Below are 26,796 nucleotides of genomic sequence, written 5' to 3'. Positions count from 1 at the left end.
CTTGCCTGGTCTCAAAATTCCTGGGCTCAAATGAGCTCCCTGCCCAGGCCTCCCAAAGTGCTAGGATTATAGGTGTGAGCCACTATACCCAGCCATCTTTTTCATTTTGGGGGGTGGGTGGCTGGTAGGGGGAAGAGGGTCTTACCCTATCACACAGACTGGAGTACAGAGGCATGATTATGGCTCACTGTACCCTCTACCTCCTAGGATCAAGCAATCCCCCTGGCTCAGGCTCTTGAGCAGCTGGGACTACAGGTGCATGCCACGATGCTCAGCTATTTTTTTATTTTTGTGATAGAGATGGGATCTGTTGCCCACCCTGGCCTTGAACTCCTAGGCTCAAGCTGTCCTCCTGCCTCAGCTTCCCAAGGATGTTGGGATTACAGGCATGAGCAACCGTGCTCAGACCCATATTTTTAAAATTCTTGTTACTTTACCTGAAATGAAACAACCGCTACCTCAAAATGCAGATAACATTTATTTTATTTTTTTCTCACCCTGTCTTATGATGCTGAAACATTTTTGAATAGTTTGTTCCTTGGCTCTTAAATTGGTATCTGGACAGAAAGTAGCAGTGACTTTCATGTCCCATATTTAGTTCTGAAAATGGGATAGAAAGTAATTTTTCCAAAAGGAAGTTTTCTTTCTCCTACAATTTCCCTTTCTTGGCAAGTAATTAACATTTAAGATTTCCCATATCCTTTCTGAGAAGTAGATATGATACATATAATAAGTGAATAAGCATCCAGATCATTGCAGTAATTTCTTTGAAGAAGAGCAAGCTTATTTGAGAGTTATGTGCTTCTACTGTGAAAATGAAATTGCTTTGTGTGCCTGTGTCTTTTAATTAAGTAACCTGAGTTGGAATTCGATGAGGCAGAGCCACACTGGGAGGACTGATTAAATCCACTCTTTCTTTATTGTTATTACTCTTATAATTGACATGTCTTATGTTTTTCTGCAGTGACTGGTACTATGCAAGAAGCCCCTTTCTGCAGCCAAAGCTGAGCTCGGACATTGTGGGTCAACTGTATGAGCTGACTGAGGTTCAATTTGACCTGGCATCGAGGGGCTATGACTTGGATGCCGCCTGGCCAACATTTGCCAGGTACTTTGAAGGATTGCTTGGTTTAAAAGACAGGAAAAGAGACATTTGAAGTTTTGAAGATTGCCATCGGTCTACTCAAAGCAATTTTGCTTACTCAGTAGATTACATAAAACTGTTCAACTCTTATACCAGCTCCTTTTACAGACTTTTTTGAATCATGGCTAATAATAACATCTGAAAGCTCCAACCTTAAACCAGTCTGATGGGCCAGGGCATGAGTCAGTGGAGATGCATATTGCAAAACCCAAGGCTTTAAAATTTGTTTAAGGCACTTGTTGTTATGGGCATTCGGGGAGGAGTGGCCTTTTCCCCCTACCTATTCTTACTGAGTATTACAGAAGCCTCCTAAGCAGTAGGAGAGGGAGTGGAAGCCTCAGCTTGTCCACATAAGTGTTGCAGGAAAGCTTACTGCATTTTTGTTTGTTCTTTTTTGAGACCATCAAACCAGCCTTATCTTACACCAATGTGGCACTCACATATCACCATCACCAGAGTCCTTACATCACCTCCGGGAAGGAGGTGTGAGGAATAGGCTCAGAGGATCAGGGGACTTGACAGAGTCACCCAGCTGGTGGGACACCTGACTTGGGTTGAACTCAAGTCCAGCATTCTTTGTTTTGTTTTGTTTTCTGTTAAGGCTTTTAAAATTTAACATTTATATTTTTTATTAGGCAACACTTCACATGTAGAGACAAGTAGTGAATATGTTAGTCACATGAAAACCACCAGGATTTAATAGCTTACGTTTTGCGTATTCAGATGTCCTTTTTTTATTTTTTGTAGAGATAGTCTTGCCATTCTTCCCAGGCTGGTTTGAATTCCTGGGCCCAAGCAATCCTATCTTGGCCTTCCAAACTGCTGGGGTTACAGGTGTGAGCCATCATGCCTGACCCAGATATTCTTTTTAAAACTTTTACATTATGAAATCATTTCAGAATTATAGAAAAGTTGCAAAAATAGTACAAGATACTCATCTGTCCTTCACCCTGATTCTGTAGTTATTGATATTTTACTATAATTCTTTATCTTTTTTCTATTTACCAGTTGATTTATTTCCTAAGCCTTTTGAGAGTAAATTACAGACTTTATCCTCTTTTCTCTTAAGTACTTAATTGTGTATTTCCTAAAATCAAGGGACATCCTCTTATATAACTCAGTACAGTTATTAAAATCAGAAAATTAATGTTGATACACTACTGCTATCTAATCTACAGACCTCATTCAAATTTTACAAATTATCTCAATAACGTCTCTCATAATCTAAGATCTAATCTCAGATCACATGTTAACTGTTAATTCATTAATTGCTAAGCCTCTTTAGTCCCCTTTAATTTGGAATGATTTTTCAGTCTTTGTCTTTCATAACGTTCCCATTTTTGAAAAATACAGGCCAGTTACTTTGTAAAATGTTCCTTAGTTTGAGTTTGTCTGATGTTTCCTCATTGTTGGATTTAGGTTAAGCATTTTTGGCAGGGATACCTCAGATGCTGTGTCCTTACCAGCATGCTATATCTGGAGGCACACAATGTTGATTTGTTTTGTCGCCAATGAGGTTAACCATAGTCATCTGGGTAAGGTGGGACTTGGCAGGTTTCTCCAAAAGTTACTATTTCTCCCTTTGTAATGAGTATGTATCTTATGGGAAGACACACTGAAATTACATTATTATCCTTTTTTCTCTTTAATCTCTCATGTATTAGTTTTAATACTACTTGATAATTCTTGCCTGAAGAAGTTATTACCATCATCGTTACCAGAGCGATTTTCTAACTCCATTGTTCCTTTTACATTGTTAGTTGGCATTCTACTGTGAGGAATATCTTTTCCTTTTCCCCATTTATCCACATTCCCCATTTATTTACACCAGTATTGACTCATGGATTCTTATTTTATTCAATACAGTCAAGTACATTCTGTTACTGACATTATTTGTTTTGAAGCTTAAATTATCCCATTTATCCAGTTATCCCAGTGGGAGCCCCTTCAGGCTGGCTCTTGTGGGGAGGTTTGGTTGTCTGATACTTTTTTTAAGAAATAAAATATTTTCGATCAGTTGCCATCCTTTCTCCTTTATTTCCCTTTCAGAGGTAATCATGGCCCTGTAATCAGTGGCCCTGTAATCATTCCCAAATCTTACGCATTCACTATTACTTGGGTATCTGTAAATACTGTGTGTGTGTGTGTGTGTGTGTGTGTGTGTGTGTGTATATAATTTTACACATGTTGAATCATGTGATATCTATTCTTTTGCAACCTGCTGTTTTCATTCTGCATTGTTTTTGAGATTTTGTATCTGTTTATGCATGGAGTTCTATAGGTATAGAATTGGGTTGGCAAACCACAGCCCACAGGGCCATGTGGAACACAGCTTTGCCCATTTATTCACCTATTGTCCATGGCTTATTTTATACTAGCAGTGCCAGCTGAGTGATAGAGACCATATAGCCCACAAGACCAAAAGATTTACTATCTGGCCCTTTTTTTAAAAAAGAATGCCAACCCATGGTGTAGAGAATTCTGCTGGGTGAATAAACCACATTATATCTCAGTCCCTAGCAATGTAGAGTTGGTTTGGTTTCCCTTTTTCCAGTTACAGTGCTGCCAAGAGCATCCCCACCATCTCCTTATGTACATATGTGACTGTCTTCAGGGAAGATACTACAAACGGCAATTGCTGGGTTGTGGAGATGAAGTTTGAAAACACAATAGTTTAAGATTTAGGAGATGATTCTGATGAAGTAAAAATGTGTTTAGTTTCCAGTGTTTTTGCTAAATGAGAGTTATCACACAAGCCTTTGTATTTCTAAACCAATGCCATCCAAAGGAACTTTCTGCAATGAGGGAAATGCTCTGTCTCTGCACTGTCCGGCCTGGTTATGTGACCTAGAAGCAGGCCTCCCGCTGTTGCTGTGTCATACAGAGCGGCAGCTGGCCCCCCAAGCACACTGTGACTCTTATTTAGCAAGCTGACTGCTAATTGTTCCTCATTGGCAGACAGACTGAGGGAGGCACCAAAAGCTCAAGGAAAATTTAAACGAAAAATTGGAAAATACATGTTCTCTTAATTCTTTTTTGACAGTGGGAAGAAAGCCATGATAGTAAAACTCTAGCCATGGAATTCGTCTGTTACAGACCAGTGTAGCTGTGCTCAATGGTGCAATCTGTTGGGTTTGACTTCCTTACATTCTACCTGGGAAGGCAGTCCCCTACCAACACCTGGTTGCCTAGTGACCAGCAAGGCCTCGATGTATGTGTTTCCTGCTCTGAATACAGGTATATCTGTTTTGTGGCCCCACAGGAGGACGCTAGCCACTGGCTCTTCTGCTTACCTATGGAAACCCCCTAGCCGCAGCTCCAGCATGAGCAGTTTGATGAGCACCTACCTGCAGGTAAGGCCAGGAAGGCTGGGAAATACCTTACTGTAGCTTCTACCAGGGTATGTCCTTGCTCCTAGCAACTCAAGGGTGATGCTCTCAGAAACCTGTTGCTCCAGCCACAGCAATAGAACCACTCAGTGGTTATATAATAGTTATAGCCACTATTCCCTGGAATCTGGGTTTTTCAACCAAATAGAATCTAGGCTCTCTTAAAATTAAATTCTCTCAAATTATTTTAAAGTATTTTTTAAAAAAGCAGTTTAGCACCAAAGTGATAGAGTCAAATCTTGACTCTCACCTACCAGCGATGACCAAGGGGAAATTACTTAACCTTCAGCTCTCTCATCCACAGGATGGTGATAATAAAAATCGTTCTAGCTCATAAATGAGGGAATGTGTGTATAGTTCTTAAGCATATGTTAATTGCTTAAGGGCCTGACATGTGAGGGCTCAGTCAATGTTAGTAGGTAGAGACACTTTGTTAATTTTTTTAGAAATGTGAATTTATCACAGCTGTATATAGTTCTCTGGAAACTGATCAGCAATAAAAAAAATTAAAACGATCAATATAAGGAACAGTAAGAGTAGATAATAGATTAATCTTTTACCTTATTTTGTGGCTTAATCATGCCAGGAGTTACAGGTATGGGTATGGCACAATGAATGAACAACAGCTTCGATATAATTGAATTTATCTCGGAGACAATGTCCATTAAGTTCATCAAGTTGAAGGAGGCTGGATGGGAAATGCAAGTCTGTATCTTAGTGGAGCTCACATGGGTGACTTCATGTCTTTGCAGTGTGCTGCTAAATGTGTGGCAGATGCTTTGAGTGAAGGGATTCTTCTAGTCTTTTGAATAGTTCTTTAGACTAACTTACAGCAGCTGATGCCTGTATTTTTACCTCTATTCTCATTAAACTCTAAAGCTTTTCTGAGTAACCATGTAGCTTCAGCCATACTTGTCTTTTGTGTTTTTTGTCCCAGACTCAAGAGATGGCATCCAATTTTGACCTTAACAGTCCCCTAAACAATGAGGCATTGGAGGGCTTTGATGAGATGCGACTAGAGCTGGACCAGTTGGAGGTGCGAGAAAAGCAGCTGCAGGAGCGCATGCAGCAGCTGGACAGAGAGAACCAGGAGCTGAGGGCAGCTGTCAGCCTGCAAGGGGAGCAACTGCAGACAGAGAGGGAGAGGGGGCGCACTGCAGCAGAGGACAACATTCGCCTCACTTGCTTGGTGGCTGAGCTCCAGAAGCAGAGGGAGGTCACCCAGGCCACCCAGAACACTGTGAAGGAGCTGCAGACGTGCCTGCAGGCCCTGGAGCTAGGAGCAGCAGAAAAGGAGGAGGACTACCACACAGCCCTGCGGCAGCTGGAGTCCCTGCTGCAGCCCTTGGCACAGGAACTTGAGGCCACACGGGAGTCACTGGGCAAGAGGAACCAGCATTTAGCCAGCATCCCAGACTGGCTGGCTATGGCTCAGCAGAAGGCTGATGCGGCACCAGACACAAAGGGCCAGCAAGAACACATTCCCAGCAATGCGGCTCGGGAGATCCAGGAGCTACAAGAGAAGCTTCGAGCCCTGGAAAGGGAGAGAACCAAGGTTGAGGAGGTCAACAGGCAGCAGAGCGCCCAGCTGGAGCAGCTGGCCAAGGAGCTGCAGCTGAAGGAGGACGCCCAGGCCAACCTGGAGCACCTGGTGAAGGAGGTGGCTCCACTCCAGGAGGAGTTGTCTGGAAAGGGGCAGGAGGCAGACCAGCTCTGGCGACGGCTACAGGAGTTGCTGGCCCACTCGAGCTCCCAGGAGGAGGAGCTAGCAGAGTTGAGACGGGAGAAGAAACAGCAACAGGAGGAGAAGGAGCTGCTGGAGCAGGAGGTAACATCTCTGACCCGGCAGCTGCAGTTCCTGGAGACCCAGCTGGCACAGGTGAACCAACATGTGAGTGACCTGGAGGAACAGAAGAAGCAGCTCATCCAGGACAAAGACCACCTCAGCCAGAAGGTGGGTGCGCTGGAGCGGTTTGCTGGGCAGCCCGGCCCAGAACTGCCAGTGGCAGATGAGAAGAATGAGAACCTGGTCCCTGTGAACTCCCCTCTGCAAGTGGCCTGTGGGAAGCCAGAGGAGGAGCAGAGGAGCCTGCCGGGGGCGCAGTTAGACGATACCAAGGGGCAGGAGGGCAGCCAGGAGGAAGAGCTCCGGCAGGCCAATAGGGAGCTGGAGAAGGAGCTACAGAATGTGGTTGGGCGTAACCAGCTCCTGGAGGGCAAGCTGCAGGCCCTGCAGGCCGATTACCAGGCTTTGCAGCAGCGGGAAGCAGCCATCCAGGGCTCCTTGGCCTCCCTGGAGGCGGAGCAGGCCAGCATCCGGCACTTGGGCGAGCAGATGGAGGCGAGCTTGCTGGCTGTAACTAAGGCCAAGAAGGCCATGAAAGCCCAGGTGGCAGAGAAGGAAGCCACTCTGCAGAGCAAGGAGGGTGAGTGCCAGCAGCTGCGGGAGGAGGTGGAGCAGTGCCGGCAACTGGCAGAGGCCCGGCACAGAGAGCTTAGGGCTCTCGAGAGCCAGTGCCACCAGCAGACCCAGCTGATCGAGGTCCTTACAGCAGAGAAAGGCCAACAGGGAGTTAGCCCACGCCCCGACAGTGAAGCTCGTGAGCTGGCTGCGCAGCTGGCTGTGTCTCAGGCGCAGCTGGAAGTCCATCAGGAGGAGGCCCAGCGGCTGCAGGCTCAGGTGGTGGACCTGCAGGCTAAGATGCGGGCAGCTCTGGATGACCGGGACAAGGTGCAGAGCCAGCTGAGCATGGCTGAGTCAGTCCTGAGCGAGCACAAGACCCTTGTGCAGCAGCTAAAGGAACAGAATGAAGCCCTCAACAGGGCCCATGTCCAGGAGCTGCTGCAGTGCTCAGAGCGTGAAGGGATGCTGCAGGAGGAGAGGGCCGGTGAGGCCCAGCAGAGGGAGGAGGAGCTGCGGGCCCTGCAGCAGGAGCTGTCCCAGGCCAAATGCAGCTCCGAGGAAGCACAGCTGGAGCATGCTGAGCTCCAGGAGCAGCTGCACCGGGCCAACACAGACACAGCCGAGCTGGGCATCCAGGTTTGTGCACTGACCATGGAAAAGGAGCGGGTGGAGGAGGCGCTGGCCAGTGCTGTCCAGGAGCTCCGGGACTCCAAAGAGGCAGCCTCAAGGGAGCGAGAGGGCCTGGAGCACCAAGTAGCTGGGCTGCAGCAAGAGAAGGAGAGCTTGCAGGAGAAGCTGAAGGCGGCCAAGACAGCAGCCAGCTTACTGCCTGGCCTGCAGGCCCAGCTCGCCCAGGCCGAGCAGCGGGCCCAGAGCCTCCAGGAGGCTGCACACCAGGAGCTCGACACCCTCAAGTTCCAGCTGAGTGCTGAAATCATGGACTACCAGAGCAGACTTAAGGTAATACTAGCTTCAACCACTTGAGCTCTACCCATCTCTCTGGGCAGGCCTGGTGGGTCCATGGAAGGATGCACCTTCAGCCATGAGGCAGGTGCTGGCTGGAGAATGTACTGTGGGTACAGGCATACACCTCATGGTCCTGTCCTGCTATCACAACTCACAGTAGCATCTTTTTCTCTGCGGAAACACGTTAGGGCAGAACATTGGGAGTGATGCCTTAGCCCGGAAGTCTAAACTCAAGACCATTGCAAACAAAATTAGCCCCCACAGTTTTTAAAATTAGTAGCCAACATTGAAAGAGCAGGGTATTTACAAATACAGTTTGAGGACTTCTTTTGAAACCTCAGAAGATCTGAAAGCCTGCGTCCTCACCCCACCCCCTCCCTGTGGCAGCTGAAGGTAGTCAGCAGGAGCCTGAGGGTGGCTGCCCACTTTAAAGGAGGCACACATCCTCTGGACTGTTCCTTACATTCGTTTCTGTACTTGCCCAGCCCCCCTGGGCATGTGAGTGAGAGCCCTGACTTAGCCTCCAAATCCCCTGCAGTGGGCCAGCAGTTCACAGCTGCTCACGTCCTGTCTCTGGGTTCTTAGTGAATAACCAACCCCATCAGGTGCTCTCCTGACAGCAGATGCATGGTAGGGAACCAACTCACTTAGTTTTACAAGGCCCTTGGAACAGTCAAGTTGGTGAGATGAGCACTTACTGTGTGCCTTTGATAGTGCACAAAGATGAGGGGTTAAAGATGGTTAAGAGTGAAGACAGGCAGAATGCCCTGGGGCTTTGATTTCCAGGGCTTGCCACTGATCTGTCTGCATCAAGGTCTGTGTACTCTCAGGCTACTCCTAATCCTCCTCTCTGAGGCAGCTCCACCACACCACCATAGAAGTGCCTCCACACCCAGTGCCACCCTAGCCCGTGAAACTCCTTGTGGCTCATAGCCAACTTTTTCCCTTGCAGAAATTAAGTTCTAAATTTGGGGACCCGGCTAAGTCTCTTGTCCTAGTAAGCTTGAAAGTGTTTTGCTATTAATAAGCCCAAGGCTCATTGAGGAGCCAGTTTGCAGGGAAAAAGAGAAAGGTAGCTTGGTTTTATCTGTTTGGGTGATGGGGCTGAGGGATCCTCAGAGCAAAGACCCTACCGTTAAGATCTCTTTCTTGTCCTCTCTAGAATGCTGGCGAAGAGTGCAGGAACCTCAGAGGCCAGCTTGAGGAGCAAGGCCGGCAACTGCAGGCTGCCGAGGAAGCTGTGGGGAAGCTGAAGGTAGGCCTTGGTGGTGTGGACCTGTCAGGGAGAGGACATCTGGTGTGGTTTTGACTGGACCATTTAAGAGGGCTCCATGCATGCCTCCAAATTCTTAGGCTGAAGCCATCCTCAGTTCACCTTTGTAGACACCCTCAGTTTGTACCCTGACCCCCTCCATTCCCTGGACACCTGGCTGGAGCTGCCAAATGCAGAAAGGAAATAAGTTGTCCTCTTTGGCTATCTCTGTGGGTGATCACCAGCCAGTGATTCTAAACTGGGCGGGCTCAGGGGTGGCACTGGTCCCACAGTCTTCAGAGCAGTGACTTGTTCGAATGAATCTTGCTCCCTGCCACCCCTGCTTTTAACATTACCCTGGAAATTCTGGTACCTGCCACCTGCCAACCACCACAACTAGTTGCAGTTGAGACCCCACAAATATAGAGCAGAGGTTCTTGGCCTCTTGAACTTAATAGAAAACAACCTTCCATTTAGAAGTGACCCAGCCAGATGGGGTGGATGGCACACCAGTCACTTTATGGTACGTTGCATGGGCTTCTGCAGGCTGAGTGTTTCCTCCCTGTTGTCCTGTGCCAGGCCACCCAAGCAGACATGGGAGAGAAGCTGAGCTGCACCAGCAACCACCTTGCACAGTGCCAGGCGGCCATGCTGAGGAAGGACCAGGAGGGGGCTGCCCTGCGTGAAGACCTAGAAAGGTTAGTCACAATCCACCTATGCGGCTGTCGGTGGCCTTCAGGGAAGGAGTGTTTGGTCCCATCATTTAGAAAGTCAGTCACTCATAGTAGGTTTAGGAAGTCCTTTTGCAAGAAAAGCCACAAACTCAGAAAGTGCTTATGCTCAGAAAGCGCATGCTATAAGGAACCTGGCTGCCTGCCCATCACAACCTGTACACGGCTAAGGCAGCTTTCTCCTAATGCGATTGTCTTCTGTCCGGCATATTGCAATGCATACTTCAGTAATGGCAAGCTTTGGAAAAACTAAAATGAAATGAAAGTTAGATCATAAAAATGTAATTAGTAACAGCGTGTATTTAAATAATGCTGAAAATGTGGCAGGCTCTGTTTTAAATACTTTGCATACAGTTGATCCTCCTAACAGTCCTATGAGGGAAGAAGTATTATCATTTATCCCCATTTTATGGATGAGGAAGATGAGTGTGCCAAGGACCAGGATCAGCCTGTCTTTGTGCACTCTCTGATGCCATATCTGTGGAGAGCAAATCACTCTGCCACCCCAAGGTCCCCTTGACCCCCTCATCTTGAGGCTTGGGGCCACATGGAATTATGAGCCTAAGTCCACTATGTGGTTAGGGGACCCAGCTAGTTGAGCCAGGACCTGATTAAAAAAAGGTTTAGCAGGGAGGAGTTGTTGGAATTGAATTGCATGTGTGCTACCAGTAAAGATAAGCACACTAATCTCTAAGTCTCTAACTTTTCTATTTATCTATTACCTCTTCCCACCGCCTGCCTTCTAGAACTGGGCTCTGGCTCAACGGGAGATCCAGGATCCTGGATATACATTTCTTTTCATCTTACCCTTCCAGTGTTAAGATCCTATAGGGCACTGGCTGCCTCTTAGCTAAGTCATATTCATATGACAGTTTAAACAGAGCCTGAGTCAGTGGCATGAAAACATGCTATAACAGTGTTTCGTTTGTTTATTTTTGGTTTGGTTTTTGTTTTGTTTTTTTGAGAAGGTTCACTCTTGTTGCCCAGACTGGAGTGCAGTGGCATGATCTTGGCTCACTGCAACCTCTGCCTCCCGGGTTCAAGCAATTCTTCTGCCTCAGCCTCCCGAGTAGCTGGGATTACAGGCATGTGCCACCATGCCCAGCTAATTTTGTATTTTTAGTACATGTTGGTCAGGCTGGTCTCAAACTCCTGACATCAGGTGATCTGCCTGCCTTGGCCTCCCAAAGTGCTGGGATTATAGGTGTGAGCCATCACACTCAGCCAGAACAGTGGTTATTTGTAAGATCTCAGAGCATTTGTTTCAGCTGCTCAAAGCTGCACAATCTATCTGCCAACTTATTTTATTCAGTGTGTGTGTGTGTGTGTGGTATGTGGTGTGGGTGTGGGTGCACCTATAAGGTCATTTTGGTGGACAGGGTCTAGTAAACAACTTCCTGGCAACTTTATACTAGATGTGGAAGGGCTGCATTAGGTATAAATTAATCAGTCTCTCTGCAGAGCCCTTTGTTTAGTGGAGCTTTTATTATGTCCCACTGGACCATCCTTGGAAAATCACTGCCTTAGTGGATAGCTGAGTTGAAAATGGAGTAGGTGGGGTCAGGAAGACAGCGAGATTCAGCCAGCTTCTTCTGCTGTAAACCAAGACATCCTGTAGCACCCAAAATGGAATTCCTTGGGCCTCAGGGGCTATCAGGTAGAATACTGGCAGTGCAGATTGAGACTGAGTGCTGCTGTGGGCCCAGCACCCATGCCCCATGTTAGAGTCCCAAGGACATGTGGAAGGCAGGCCCTCCTCCGTGTGGCCACCTCCAGGAAACTGCACCTCTGTCCTGCCTGTCCTGACTCCTTTCTCATCCTGCCCATCCTCCCCATCACCAGCCCATGAGCCTTGCCTACCAGGCTCCTCTCACAAGCTCAGCCCCTGTCCAGGAGCAAAGAAGTGCAGAGTTCTATTCACTTAGGGTGCTTCTGGCAACCTGGGATCAGCCTGTCCTCCCTCCCAGAATGCCCCTTTGTATGTGGGGGTGTAAAGAGAGTCTCAAAAGTTAGAGACTGTATAACCTGTGAACAGATAGTACTAAGGGGCTCCCCCACAGAGAGGGCAGTAGCACGCCTCATGAGAGTCCTGGGTGAGCCTAGAAGCCCTGGGGAAGCTGGAAGTCCTGAGTAATCAAGAAAACTTATCTCTCCTCCCCCAGGACCCAGAAGGAACTCAAAAAAGCTTCAATAAAAATACAAGAGTATTACAACAAACTCTGCCAGGAGGTGACAGACCGCGAGAGGAATGACCAGAAGATGCTCGCTGACCTGGATGACCTCAACAGAACCAAGAAGTATCTCGAGGAGCGGCTGATAGAGTTGCTCAGGTGAATGTTAGCTCAAACCAGCAGCTGGGGTTTTCCCCACACGTGGGTTTTCTCTAAAGAAATGCAGCTATTCTTGAAAGCACACTCGAGAAATTTCATTTTCTTGCCCTCTCTCAGGAGCCCCTCTCTCCTCCTCCATCTCACTTTCCCAAGTACTAGGAGTCCCAGACTCTAGTGCCTGCAGGTACCAGGCAGCTGATGTAAGTTTGCCCTGGGTCAGGAGGGGACAGTGAGAAACTGGAGACACAACTGGGCTCTGCTTCTGCCACATCCGTCGTGGCTCAAAACTGCCAGACCACCTTACTTCTCAAGAGAAGGTGGAAACCTGGATTTTCATGTGAAATGTCCTGATTTGGTAATGCTGGCAAGTCATTCAAAACTTCTTTTAACTTTTCTTTATGGAGATTTTCAAATATGCAAAAATGGAATCATGTAATACACCCCTAGGTACCTGTCACCCAGCTTCAATAGTGTTCAGCTCAGGGCCAGTCTTGCTTCATCTGTAGACCCACCTGCTTTTTCACCTTCCAAGATTATTTCAAAGCAAATCCCAGACACATCACTTCATCCGTAAATATTTCAGTATGTATCTCTCCAAGGCAAGGACTCTTTTATTTTATTTTACTTTATTTATTTCAAGACAGAGTCTCACTCTGTTTCCCAGGCTTGAGTGCAGTAGCATGATCTAGGCTCACTGCAACCTCTTCCTCCTGGGTTCAAGCGATTCTTGTGCCTCAGCCACCTGAGTAGCTGCAATTACAGGTGTGCACCACCACCGGCTAATTTTTGTATTTTTATTAGAGACAGAATTTCACCATGTTGGCCAGTCTGGTCCTGAATTCCTGGCCTCAAGTGATTTGCCTGTGTTAGCCTCCCAAGTGCTGGGATTACAGGCATGAGCCACCATGCCTGGCCCAGAACTCTCCATTTTAAACAACCACAGTGTCCTTATGACACCTTAAAAAATGAAGTATAATTTCTTAATATCATCAAGTATCTAGTCAGTTTCAAATTTTTCCCAGTGCCTTAGAATTTTTTCAGGTCATTCTAATCAGGATCTAAATTAGATCATCTATTGCAATTGATATGTCTCTTACATCCCGTTTAGTCTATGGGTTTCCCTACCATCTCTCTACTTTTGCTGATTGCATCCTTGTGGTGTCATTTAACATGATCATCCATCCCTTGCATTTCCTGTGAGTCTATAGTTACAGCTATTGCAGTGGTTCTCAATCCTGGCTACATATTAGAATCCCTAGGGAAGTCATTTAAAAATGCGCATGTCCACGCCCCACCCCAGCTAACTGAATTGGAATTTCTGGGAGTGGGACTCAGACACCAGTGAGCCAGAGTTGAGAACCATCATTCTACTAGCATCTTGCTTAGATTAAGTTTCAAAATTTTGGCAAGAAAACTTCATAGACTTGGTTTGTAGTTTTGTGTCTTTCCTTCAAGAGGCACATACAATCTGATTAGCCCTCTTTTTGTGCTGTTAGCAGCACCATGGATCAGCAAAGCCTAGATCTGCTAATTCATTAAGTTTTGCAAAACAGTGATATTAAAATTACAACCAAGTTGAAGGTTTAAAAACTCAGCCTTCTTATCATCATTACACAGAGTTATAACCCAAGGTATTTGTGACCTGAGGACTGTGGTGGAAAACCCCCAGCTCCTGGAGGCATTCCACATTCCCAAAGTGTGGGTGGATCAGCCTAGAGAATGAGGCTGCTTCAGAGAATGAGTCTTCCTGCTTCCTGACGGTTTCAACCGTCCTTGAAAAAGCCATTCAAGCCCATGTTCAAGCTTATTTATTTAAGGCAAACAATCTGTGGTTGCTTGGGAGTTCCTGGTCACTCAGGACTTGAGTGGCTCAGGTGTCACATTATCAGTGGCCACAGTGCTGCTAGGGCCACATTAGCCCTCAGGTTGCCAGCTGGGGCTCCATATGAGAAAAAAACTAAACGTCAGAAACCATCAACCTTGAAAATGCTCATTAATTTCCCTGAGGAAACCTCTGTTCACATCCTCCTGCTCCAGGGCATCAGGCACATTCTGACACTGTCAGACCTTTCTGGAAAGCCTCACACTTCTTTCCTTCTGGCTTCCTAGAATGACCTTACCGTCTCTCTGAGGGGCAGAGGAGGCTAACATCTGATCAGATTTTCAAGCTAGGAAATCTTTGATCTTCTCCACTGATTAACTATTACTTGGACCAACCGTAGAAACATAAAGGACCCCAAGCACGTTAAGATTTGGGTGGGGAGTACATTCATGGTCCTTGGGCTTACTGCACGCAGAGTCAGCATGACAGTGTGTTTTAGCCTAAACTCCCAGTGGTCCTCAGCACTGTTGTTTAGATGCCTGAGTGGTGGCCCTTGTTGGTGCTGGCAGCTCTTTGCAGTTGACAGTGCCTTCTGTGTACATCTTTTGCCTCCCCTGTGTTCTCATTCAAGTGGTGTCACTTAAGTCTGCATGTTGGGGGGACGGAGGAGAACTAGCGTAGGCTGGGGCATATTTGCAAGGTGAAAGTGAATTTTCTTTCTATGATTTAGGAAATGTCTTTTGAAATGAAACAAGGATCATCCTATTGGTTTCATGGATTCTCTCTTCTTTTCTTCCAATGGGGTTTTGTCCCAGGGACAAGGATGCTCTCTGGCAGAAGTCAGATGCCCTGGAATTCCAGCAGAAGCTCAGTGCTGAGGAGAGGTGGCTCGGGGACACAGAGGCAAACCACTGCCTCGACTGCAAGCGGGAGTTCAGCTGGATGGTGCGGCGGCACCACTGTAGGTCAGCAGGGGGCTCATGGGCTGGCACCAAAACCCTGGCGGGGCCCAGGACCAGAGCAGACAGCTCTGAAAGAGGACTCTGTGATAGGTGTTGGCACTCTATAATAGGTGTTGGCACCATGGCTGGTATTTAGGAAGAGCACATTGCATTTTGGCTTTAAGGGAACCAGGTGAGGAAGGTGTATTAGTAGGGATCCTAGCAGAACAATCAGGGCTCCCTGAAAGGAAGGAACTAAATACAGAGATGTGGATGGAGTTAGTGGGGCCCACAGGGATGGGGCTTACCCAGAGACTAGCAGTTCTTTTACCATTCCTCAGCCTATAGGGACCAGAGAGGAGCAGCGTTACTGGAAGCCAACAAGAGCTGGCCTGAGGCTTCACTAGAGGAACACAGGCAGTGCCAGGGGCACAAAAGCCAGAGAAGGGTGGGTAAAGATGAATCTTTGGCTGGGCTAGGGGCAGGTGCAAAATAATTAGCATAGCTGTGGAGGTCTGTGGTCTCTTAGAGTCTTAGCCCCTGAGATATGGGAGGCATACCTTCAACTTGGTGCCAGGGAAGGTGGGCTCAACCACACTTTATCTCCTGCCTCCCAAGACCTCAGGAAGAAGAACATTTTTTCACCAAGCTGACAAGAGGGCTTTGTTGGAATCTGATGAAAAGAGCTCGTGGCCACATCCTAAAGTAGGGGCAGAGCCGAGTCTGATGAGGGTCACATGGCATCCAGAGTGCAGTTTGGGTACTGAGCATATCACACAAGATCATAGTGTATCATCCTCACAGCCTGGGCTTGTTTTGTTCCCAGGATATGTGGCCGCATCTTCTGTTACTACTGCTGCAACAACTACGTCCTGACCAAGCACAGTGGCAAAAAGGAGCGCTGCTGCCGAGCCTGTTTCCAGAAGCTCAGTGAAGACCCTGGCTCCCCTGATAGCACTGGCTCAGGCACTAGCCAGGGAGAGCCCAGCCCTGCACTATCACCAACCTCAGCTGGGCCCCAGGCCACAGGGCACCAAGGTCAGGCTCCTGTTACTGCCTACTATGTTCTCTAGGTGCCACCCCTACCACGTTGTGGCGAGTTAGTGCTCAAAAGCTGAATTCAGTGTTTTCTAAACTTACATAGTAAAGAGGTGCTAAAATATATTACCAACAACTTGACACTTTCATTTTGATGTGCTTAGGATTGAAAGAGAATTGAAAAGGGAATAACTTTCTCCTGGTAAGATTCAGTGTGGTTTTTTGAAAAGGGAATAACTCTCTCCTGATAAGATTCAGTGTGGTTTTATTTATTTATTTTTTTGAGATGGAGTCTCGCTCTGTCACCCAGGCTAGAGTGTGGTGGTGTGATCTCGACTCACTGCAACCTCCACCTCCCTACTTCAAGCAATTCCCCTGCCTCAGCCTCCCGAGTCAGCTGGGATTACAGGCACATGTCACCATGCCTGGCTTTTTTTTTTTTTTTTTTTTTTTTTGCATTTTTAGTAGAGACGGGGTTTCACCATGTTGGTCAGGCTGGTCTCAAACTCCTGACCTCGTGATCCACCTACCTCGGCCTCCCAAAGTGCTGGGATTACAGACATGAGCCACCATGCCCGGCCTCAGTGTGGTTTAACATGAAGTCTATGTACAGGTTAATGTACATCTGTGAAATACATCCCACACTTTGGAAAATGCTATCTACCAGGGCCTTAGCCCTGGCATCCGGAGTAACACAAGGCTAGGAGTTGTATCTGGAATCATCCACATCCTTCACTCTCTTCCTGAAGCTTGCTCTTCCTTCATGTCCGAGGAGGATGTAATCTCCTTTGTGTCCTCTCACTCAGCCCAGTAAAGGAAGTAGAGTTTGGGTTCTGCTGCTTCTGCTTTGAGCACACGCTAACAGATAGACCTGGGCTGCCCTCCAGGGCACTGGACTTCGGATGTGTAGCACAGGGAGGCAGAGCTGAGGCACAGGCAGAAGTGGTCTCAGCTTGTCTCTGCTCTAGCATCATTGCCGTTGCAGTTGGTCCCTGTGAACTCCTCCTTGGCCTCTACGTGGATGCAGGCCAGTCAGCCTTTAGAAATGCTGTCCATTCCTCTTTTGTTTGAGTGGATTACCAAGTGGTTGGCAGGCCCCATTATGTTGTTAGGTATAAAGAACTGGTCAGGACAGAGAGTGTACTTTGCACAGCATTAGTTTATCTTCTTCAAATCTTTTGCCCGTTTTTAAATATTTTTTAATTATTGAATTTTGAGAGTCCTCTATATATTCTCTATGCAAGTTCTTTTTCAGATATGTACTTTTTTCCCAATCTATAGCTCGTCTTTATATTTCCTTTCAAAGAGCAAAAAAGTCTTCAAAGAGCAGAAGTTTATCATTTTAAGGAGGTCCAGTTCATCAGTTTTTTTTCTGTTATGGATAAATGTTTTTCTTTTTGTTGTCATATCTAGCTCAAAGACCTTCTGTTGTCTGTTAGAAGTTTTATAGTTTTAGTTGATACGTTTAGGTCTATGATTCATTTTCAGTTATCTTTGTGTATGGTGAAAGGTATGAATAGAGATTCATCTTTTTGTATATAGTTATCCAGTTATTTCAACACCATTGATTGAAAGACTATTCTCTCTTCCCATAGAATTGCCTTTGTACTTTTGTCAAAAGTTGACCTTATTTTTTTTTTTTATGCTGCCATGAGAAAGTAGGCCATTGACCTTATATATGTGGATTTATATCTGGACTTTTATTCTATTCCATTTATCTATGTGCCTATTCTTTCGCCAATACCCAACTGTTAGGATTACCGTAGCTTTATAAAGGATCTTAAAATTAGCTAGAGTGATTCCAGTTTTGTTCTTTATCAAAGTATTGGCTATTATAAGTTTTTGGTTGTTTTTTTCTATATAAGTTTTAGTAATCAGTTTGTCAATTTCTACAAAAACTCTGGGTGATAATTAAATTGGAATTGCATTGAATCTCTAGTTCAGTTTGGGGAGAATTGACTTCTCAATAAAATTGACTCAGTTCATGAACGTGGTATAATTTTCTATTTATTCAGGGCTTTGGTTTCTGTCAGTGGACATCATTTTAGATCCCTGTTGTCTATTTTTCCCTTCCCTCTGCCAGCCTTACAAGGCAGGTTCAGGAATGTGGCTGGGTCTATGGAAAAAAAACAATCCCTGGCCCCCTTTTTTAGCATATGCCTCAAGCTCTCTGTTATACAAACTTGAGACAAGAAGAACTTTCCTTCTAAAGCAGGGCCTATCTTAGTGGTCATGTGGCAGGTCCAGCTAAGAACTTTAAGTTAGCAGGAACCATTTTTCTTGCTAACTACTCCGGGAACTATGCATGGGCTTGCCCTGACTCATTAGTGACCACAGAGTGCTAAGGTTACTTGCTTTGATTTTTGACATTTCCCATCTGCTCATTTTATTTATTTATTTATTTTGAAACAAAGTCTCGCTCTGTTTCTCAGGCTGGAGTGCAGTGGAACAATCTCTGCTCACTGTAACCTCTGCCTCCTGGGTTTATGTGATTCTTGTACCTCAGCCTCCCAAGTAGCTGGGATTACAGGTACCCACCACCACACTCGGCTAATTTTTGAATTTTTATTAGAGATAGGGTTTCACCATTTTGCCTCAAGTGATCCACCAGCCTTGGCCTCCCAAAGTGCTGGGATTACAGGCGTGAGTCACCACACCCAGTCTTTTTTTTTCTCTCTCTTTTTTGCCTCAAATATGCCCTCACATTTTTCCATGACATGTGCTGGAGTGTTTGTGGGCAGATGACTGGTACAGGAACATTCCTATGGTGGCCTTCCTGGCCTACACAGTCAGACACAAGGCGCCTGGTTGGAAACCCAATGGCTGCTGCAAATCCTTGAGCACAGGGAGGTTCTTTTCCACCTATCAGTGGATTAATGGAAAACGCAAGTCAGATGGACTTCTGCTTTCAAAAATATGAGTAAGTACTGCCTGTGTCTTATGGAGCAAGGATTGAGTGGCATAGAAGTATGTTTTCTGTTATTTGGTTCTTTCCTAATAAGGTTTTTCTTTCAAATAAGGGACCTCAGAGAATACACAAGAGGCTGAAACATCTCTAAGGCCCTGACTTTGAGAAGTCTCTTAGGTTGTACATACCATTTCATCTGTCAGCCTTCCTCTACATTTTTGGAATGTCCCAGCAACTGTTTCTCTCAACTCTGGACAGAACAGCTGTCAGTTGAGTGACTAATTAAACTGTGCCTCAGCAGCTTGTTCTGCATAGCTGCACTCTCACTTTCCTGAGGGCCCTTACCCAGCCTGTGCATAACAGTGTGTTGTGTCTCTTCTCTTCCGATCTGCCTCTGCTGCCCAGGAGCAAACACAGACTACAGGCCACCGGACGATGCTGTGTTTGATATCATCACAGATGAGGAATTGTGCCAGATACAGGAGTCCGGCTCCTCCTTGCCTGAGACACCCACTGAAACTGATTCTCTTGACCCAAATGTGGCTGAACAGTGAGTAGACGTCACATCCGTTTCCTGAGTACTCATTGCAAGCCTGACTGTTGTGCTTTCTTATCAAAGAATGAGTGAAGTGAGACGTTGGAAGCAGGATTGACTGTCTTTGCCTAAGGGAAGGTACCTGAGAACAGTGCTTTGTGATGACCTGGAAGAGCACCAGCGCTTGGGGAGTGGTCAGTGTTGAGCCTTGCAGGGAGTTCCTGGGAGATGTCAATGGCCTCTGGTTTCAGCATCACCATTAAGGCCTGTCTTTCTTGGCTTGAGCACTTGTATTAGTTTGCTTGGGTGCTATATAAAATACCACAGACTGGGTGACTTAAATAACAGAAATTTACCTTCTGACAGCTCTGGAGGCTGGAAATGCATGGTCAGGTGCTGGCAGGTTTGGTTTCCTGTGAGGTGCCGCTCCTTGGCTTGCAGATGTCTGCCCCCTTACCGCTTCTTCATGTGGCTATCCCCTGGTGTGTCTCCATGTCTCTCAATCTCTTCTTATAGACAATGGTCAGATTGGATCGGGGCCCACCCTAATGACATCATCTTAACTTAATCATTCGTCTACATGCCTAATCTCCAAATGCAGCCACAGTCTGAGGTACTGGTGCTTAGGGCTTCAGCATGTGAATAATTTGGGGTATGGGGAGACAATTCGGCCTATAACAGCAACCCTTGCTGGGCCGCCCTTGACAGTTGATCAGAGCAACATGCTGCAGCGTGCTAAGGGAATGGAACATGCCCTGGGAACCACTGGAATGTGGGGGTTGGGAGAACACTGCAGGCTAATACAGTCAGGAAATGCATCAGAGCAGGGGTGTCCAATCTTTTGGCTTCCCTGGGCCACATTGGAAGAAGAAGAATTGCTTCAGGCCACACATAAATAGACTGACACTAACGATAGCTAATAAGCTTAGAAAAAATCACCATCCCCCCCAAAAAAAATGTCATAGTGTTTCAAGAAAGTTCATGGATTTGTATGGGCCACGTTTAAAGTCCTGGGCTGCATGCAGCCTATGGGCTGCGGGTTGGGCACCTTGCTTCAGAGGAAGGTATTCCAGGAAGGAAGGGAAAGGCCCAAAGTCACGGAGGCCACAGTGAGTAGGGGCTGTCTTGGCTCTTGAGTTTGGTGATGGATTAGCTTCATCCGTGAGGCTCCAGCACGGTGAGTTTAGTTCATCTTTTGGAAACACTAATCAGGCTTGGTAAGGATGCCGTGAGAAAGGAAGCTTGGAGTTAGTTGAAGTTGTCTCTGATAGATGTGTCCTCTCAGAGGTCACTTTAGCTGCACATAAACCCACCCAAAGCCTCAAAGTTTTAGCAGTAAGAAAAATATGGACGGGTCTGTTTGTTACTTGGTGCCCTGTGGAACCCAAGGGACTTTCCACTCATCTAGGCTGCACTTTGCCCTAGCACTGGTATTTTATGCTTCTCTTAATGAGCAACCTGGCTTCACCGAACCTTCCTGACTGCTGCAAGAATGCTGCAGCTTACAGTCAGCCTGTTATGTATAAGAGCAGGCTTCAGAAGGACAAAACAGCCACTGCAACGATGGTCTTAGTGCTTATTCTCCCTTGGCCCTCTCCTTTCTCTAGTATAGCTATTTTCCAACAAGCTTTTCCAGGAGAGTTTTACAAGGGCCAATTTTTAAAAACGTGAATTGTATAAAGTGCCACCATATTAAAATGCCAAGAGTTCATGACATAGGACCCATAGAAAAGGAGGTCCTTGCTTGATGTTTCTCAGCCCCTGTTGTCCAACTTTAATGCAGTTTCTACAAACAAAGAACTTTCTTAAGTTCAGAAACTCAAGAAAGAATGTATGTGGTTCCCAGGTCCCAGATGTTTCTCGACCCATTTTCTCTAGTTAAGGACTTTTATGATGCTCCTGCCTCAACATTGAGATCTGCCCCTCTTTTCCTGCCCAGAATTCAGAGGACTGATCTGTCAGATTGATCATTCAGGATTTCTCCTGCCTGTATTTAATCTTCATGAGGCTGCCAGTGCAAGGGACTTCAGGCCTATGAATATCTACACAACCCCTCTGTTCCCTGACTAGAGAGTGACTGAACTCACCATGTTGTAGATTCATGGATAAAGCTAGCCTGATCACCAAGCTCACTAGACCCAAGATTGCCTCTACTACTGTCATTTCTGTGACTTTGGGCTTTTCTTTCCTCCCTGGGATACTCCTCCAGCCCCTGACCATGGAAGCCTGCAGTGTTCTCCCAACGCCTATGGCCCAGGGGTCCCTGGGGCATGGTCCATTCCATTCCTCCACCACATGGAAAGCTTGGTGGGTAGATGGTAGGTGGTAAAGTGAGCAGGACCAGGAACCTGCGGGCCTGGGAGGACACTCTGGCTTGAAAGTGTCTTGCTGCCTCCTCTAGTCTGCATGAGAAAGTGACTATCCTACAGCTGGCTCTCTCCTTGCCCCTCACCTTCCCCTGCCGAGTAGGAACAAAAACAGAAGGCATTCCGACTGCTGACAAATATGTGTGGTTTGGTCTTGGGAAATCAGGAACTGTTCCAGGGGAAGGAAACTGCCAGCGTGCTGGTCCATGACCACCAAGACGGATTTGGTACTAACTGACGGGAACCTGCAATCCCTGCACTTCTGTTTGGGTGAAGAGCCACTCTTCCAAGTCAGTTAAAGGCTGCATTGTCAGTCACCTTTTTGTGCATTAGCTGGAGATAAACACAAGTATTTCTAGTAATGTTTTCCTACATTCTTTTTCTTCTTAACTTTTAAGACCTAAATAAAAAACACCAAGAGTCTGAGAAAGTGTGGGAAATCTGAAGCCCTAGATTTGTGTAAGCATCCCTGGCAAGAAACTTCAAGAAAAAATAAGCAAGTCCCAAATAAGAAGGGATCTGGGAGACCTTAAACACTAAGTCTAAATTCATGAGGAATATCAGGCCACTTGGAAGTAGTGTTGTTGAAAGTGACTCTATTATGCGCCTTTCTTGCACCAGCTGCTCTTACTCATGACCTCGCTAGTCCCTGTGCTGCCCACCAGGGAGTGAAAATTATCATCTCATTTTATAGCCAAAGAAGCTGAAGCCTCAGGAAGCTGGATCATTTGTAGTGCTGGAGGTGCCAGAACTAGGCCTTGGACTCCTCCCTCCAGTCATTCGGAAGAGTTCAGCTCTCTTCTCCCCGTCGCATGTCCTCATTTTGCCCATCTTCCCGCCTCCATGTTCACTCTTTCGCACAAGTACACATTCTTGGGGCTAAGGAATTTGTTTGCGCTGCCCCTCCTCCTGGCAGAGATGGGTCAGGAAGAGGTCCCAAAGTCCAGCCTGCCAGGGAGACCTGGCTGGATGCTGGGACTGGCTAAGCAACCTCTCAGTGGTCCCTGTGCATGGCTCAGAGCTAGAATGGTGGTGAGAGCAGGAGCACAGCCCCTGACTTCTGCAGAAAAGATTGTGTTCATCAGAGACCTCCAGACACACCTGTACACCCCCCTTTTCGGTCATTTAGGCCTATCCTCTGCCATCTCCACTGACCAAGTGCCCAGCTGTTCTCCAGACTGAGGCAGAGAAGGAAACCAAGCACTTGGCAGCTGGTGAACCAGGCCTGTGGAGTAAGAGCTGGCAGGAGCACTGGGCTGTGGCTCCCTCAGCCTTTGCTCAGCCTCTACCCAGTCACGGCCTCCTTGAGGCCCAGCCTCCCCCTCTGGCTACCAGATGAACAGACAGTATGGTGGTGAAGAACTCAAGCTCCAGAGTCAAACACGCCTGGTGTGCCACCTCCAGGCTCCATGGCTCTAGGCAGGGCAGTCCCCATGGCTCTAGGCAGGGCAGTCCCCGAACTCAGTTTCCTTTCCTATACAGAAGAGACTAGAACAGCACCCACCTCTAGGGGTATTAGGAAGATTACATGAGAACTGTGTGTGTGGAGCACTGAGCCCAGCCCAGTGCCTCATGCCTGGGAAGACTTCCATGGAGGTGTGTTGCTTTCCTGATGTGCCATCAGGGCCTGAACTGCGCATGTACTGCTGCCCTCACAGTACCTTGCACTACGCAGTCTCACTGTTTGCTCCAAGGAAGGTCCTTCAGATAGCTGGATGACACTAATTGAGCTTAAACTCTCCCACAGAAACAAACCCTGAACCCTCGGAGCGTCTTTGCCAGTAATTGCTTCAGAAGTGGTGCTTTGTGTTTGAGTGTCTAGGGGTGCTGGGGTAGATTTGTCACCGACCAGGAGATCTGATGCTTGTTATCTCAGAAACAAAATGAGAACAGGATATGGTGAATGGTTAAGGTTACAAAGCCACCTTGCACGCGGGTTAACCCAAGATCACTACCTTCAGCTGAACACAGAGGTGACAGGTACCCTGTGGCTTGTCAGTGGCAGGAAACCTTTCTGCAGCCAACATTCTGGGCAAAGAAAGAAGCTGTTTACTGAAGTGGTAGTCCTAGCTCTGTTGTCTGAGCTTTGTCAGGCATTAATCTCTCTGAACTAGTTTTCTCATCTGAAAATGGGGATGATAGTGCCAGGCCTCCTACACAATGGCATTAGTTACCAGGGACCAGCAGGGACTGGGCAGCTGGAAGAGGGTGCTGCTTTGAGAGCCCCTTGGAGGAGGAGGCCAGAGTGACGGCCCTAACCACCTTCCTGACCACTTCCTGATCACTCTTTGCCCTGCCTCCACCCCTGCAGTAGGGGTAGCTCTCCGCTTTTCTCTTCTGTGGCACCATCTCCTCCATCCAGAATATCCACGGAGGACACACCTGGGCTCCTAGCTCCCAGGTAGCCCCTAGAGCCAGTGTCATCTTGTGTTCCCCACATCTCAGATGATATGGCCATTCGTGGCCTCTGCCATATCTCTAATGGGATTGGAGCGCATAAGTACTGCAGCTACCCCAGGTTTGGGAACTTGGTAGGGAAAGAGCATGTCCTTTACTCTCCAACCTTGAGGCCACACCAAGGCGATGTGGACTCAAGTACAGCCCACACTCAGCCTGATCCCCTCTCCCCAGGCCTCTGATGCCACATGCTGGTGTGACTGAACGGAGGGGAGAGCCAAGTGGAAGGAAGAAGGGTGAGCCTGAGGTTGGGAACTAGCCCTTCCCTGCACATGACCACACTCTCCTCTGTGGAATGGAGCCGGTACCAGCGGCATCTTCTGCTTCCTGGGCTGTGGATGGATTGAGATAAGGCATGAAGGGCTTCTGTAATCTGCACGTGTTGTGCCAGTGTTTATTCCCCTACCCAGGGGAAGGGGTTGGAAAACTGACATCTACCCCAAAGAGTGGCAGGTAAGGGCCCAGAGGCATATAATCAATGAGTGGCTGAGGTGTCAGAGAAGGCAAAGAAAGATTTTGCTGCTGTGCTGTTCCTGGGGCCAGGCAGGCAGGGCTTTCCTAAGCTACAAAAGGTCAGTACAGAGACCCTGGGAGGGGGCAGGCACCTGGTCAGGGAAATCCCCTTGGTCCCAGGTGCTGCTTTTCTGTTGCTGTGACCAGGCAGGCCCAAGCATGGCACTTGCAGTGTGCTGGCCGTACTCACGAGCACCCTGGGAGGGAAGGCTGTCATGAGCTAGTGGTGTAGGTGGTGAACCAGGGCTTAGGTTGAGAGTGCTGAATCACCTATCTAGAGATACATAGTGGTGGAGCTGTCACGGAACCTCCGAGTTAGCCCAGAACCCTGCATTCTCATCACACCATGCTGCATCTCACCATGGGGACTCATGGAGATGCTGCAGGACTCTGCTTCTGCCTCTGTCCCTTGGGCCGGGACGCTGTCAGGGAAACCGGAGACTGGTGGCCCCTCTGTCAGAAGTACTCCATATTAACATGAGTGCACAAAGGGGGAATGACAGAAACTCTCTTTGAAAGCCAATTAAAAGATAAATGTCAGCCTTGTCACCCTAAAAGGGCAGAATTTGTTGCACTTGGAGATCCATCTGGTCTGCGTGTAGTAAAACTCTGCTTTGCATTTAGGTATGTTTATGAAACAGTAGGTTTCCTGTGGGCCCTGAAAGCGGTGTGCCACACACCTGGAAGGCACAGTAAAAACCCTCCCTCCCCTTGCTAACCCATGGGCTGACATGGAGGGCTTCTATTTTGTGTCACCAGTTCTTGTAAGAAATAATAATTACTAGTATTTTTTGGACCTTTTCTCCACAAATGCAAACTGTGCCAAGTGTTTCACATGCAGCAAGTATTCACACCAGTCCTTAGAGGTGGGTGCTGTTATGATCCATGTTTCACTAAAAAGAAAGGAAACAGGTGCTCGGAGGCTAAGAGATTTGCCCAAGGTTTTACTAACTGGTGAGTGGCAGGGATTCAGCTGTGGTCTCTCCAACCCCCAAAATCACGCCGTTAAGTCAGTTCTGGCCTGTCTCTCTGTGCAGTCTCCTTAGCTGTTGTCAGTTGGTTCTCCATATTTTGGTGAGTGATTTTGGAATACACGAGCCCAAAAACATCCTTAAGCCTATTGAACAGATAGCCAGGATTTAATAAACATGCATAAAACCTGACATTTGAAACTCTGGCTCATCCTGTGACCATGTTCTGGAAGTTAAACAAATCTGCCCCGCACTTTGGACAGGAGGTTAGAGACCACAGTGAAAGAGCAGGGCTCTTGTCACTGGTATATTCCATTTCCTTGATAGAACACCGCCCTGAAAGTTTACAACTTATTTTCCGTGTTCTGAGCCCAGAGGTAACTTTTTTGTATATTCCAGGCATACCATGTTAAAATAGAATGTACTGAAGTATGAAAGTTTAGAGACTTTAAAGGTTTTATTTCTTAGTTATGAAACTCATATGCTATTAATATGTAACATGTGTGTATATACATTTATACATATTGGTATGGCAGACATTAGAAAATTTCATTTTTAAATGAGCAAAGCCACCAAAGGGTTCCCTTCAAAACTGCGGCTTAGATTCGTTACAGTCTTAAACAATGTTTTGCACATTTTTCAAGCATTCCACATTCCATGGACCACTTGAATTCTCAGCCTATTATCATTTCGTTTTGCCCGTTGTTGGAAAACTGACATCTACTCCAAAGAGTGGCAGGTAAGGGCCATTCTTGGTTTTGCCCATTCATAGCCCCTGGTGCTAGTTATTCTGGATTAATCAAAGCAACCTGAACATCTACCTATACAAAAGTCAAACCCCAAAGTGAGGCAGAACCTGATCTCATTTCTGTTAGGTGCCCTGGTGGTTGAGGTGTGAGCCTGATAAGCCAGCATTTGTTTTCTCAGCTGCTCTTACCTTCACTGTTTGTTCAGTAGTCAGGAGAGCCTTCTGAGCTTGGGCACCCAGTGTGCCACCTACCGTCAACAGCTTTGTTGGCTGTGCTCACC

The 26,796-nt window shown here is 47.0% G+C and overlaps 1 protein-coding gene across 6 annotated transcripts in view; it reads left to right on the top strand.

The window, feature by feature from the left end:
* Positions 1 to 26,796, top strand: part of FYCO1 (FYVE and coiled-coil domain autophagy adaptor 1) — a 77,960-nt gene that overhangs the window by 22,754 nt on the left and 28,410 nt on the right. For all 6 annotated transcript variants that reach the window (XM_008981530.5, XM_035275060.3, XM_002758275.7 and 3 more), the window contains 9 exons: positions 965 to 1,108; positions 4,407 to 4,497; positions 5,471 to 7,897; positions 9,066 to 9,158; positions 9,735 to 9,853; positions 12,049 to 12,216; positions 14,854 to 15,003; positions 15,806 to 16,017; positions 19,331 to 19,475. In XM_008981530.5, coding sequence (XP_008979778.4) covers positions 965 to 1,108; positions 4,407 to 4,497; positions 5,471 to 7,897; positions 9,066 to 9,158; positions 9,735 to 9,853; positions 12,049 to 12,216; positions 14,854 to 15,003; positions 15,806 to 16,017; positions 19,331 to 19,475 — 3,549 coding nt within the window. The remainder of the gene's footprint in view (positions 1 to 964; positions 1,109 to 4,406; positions 4,498 to 5,470; positions 7,898 to 9,065; positions 9,159 to 9,734; positions 9,854 to 12,048; positions 12,217 to 14,853; positions 15,004 to 15,805; positions 16,018 to 19,330; positions 19,476 to 26,796) is intronic.

Source organism: Callithrix jacchus, chromosome 15 (genome assembly GCF_049354715.1).
Source record: "Callithrix jacchus isolate 240 chromosome 15, calJac240_pri, whole genome shotgun sequence".
Lineage (NCBI taxonomy): Eukaryota > Metazoa > Chordata > Mammalia > Primates > Cebidae > Callithrix > Callithrix jacchus.
The sequence above is the reverse complement of the archived record's forward strand: the minus strand, read 5'-3'. Positions and strand labels throughout refer to the sequence as shown.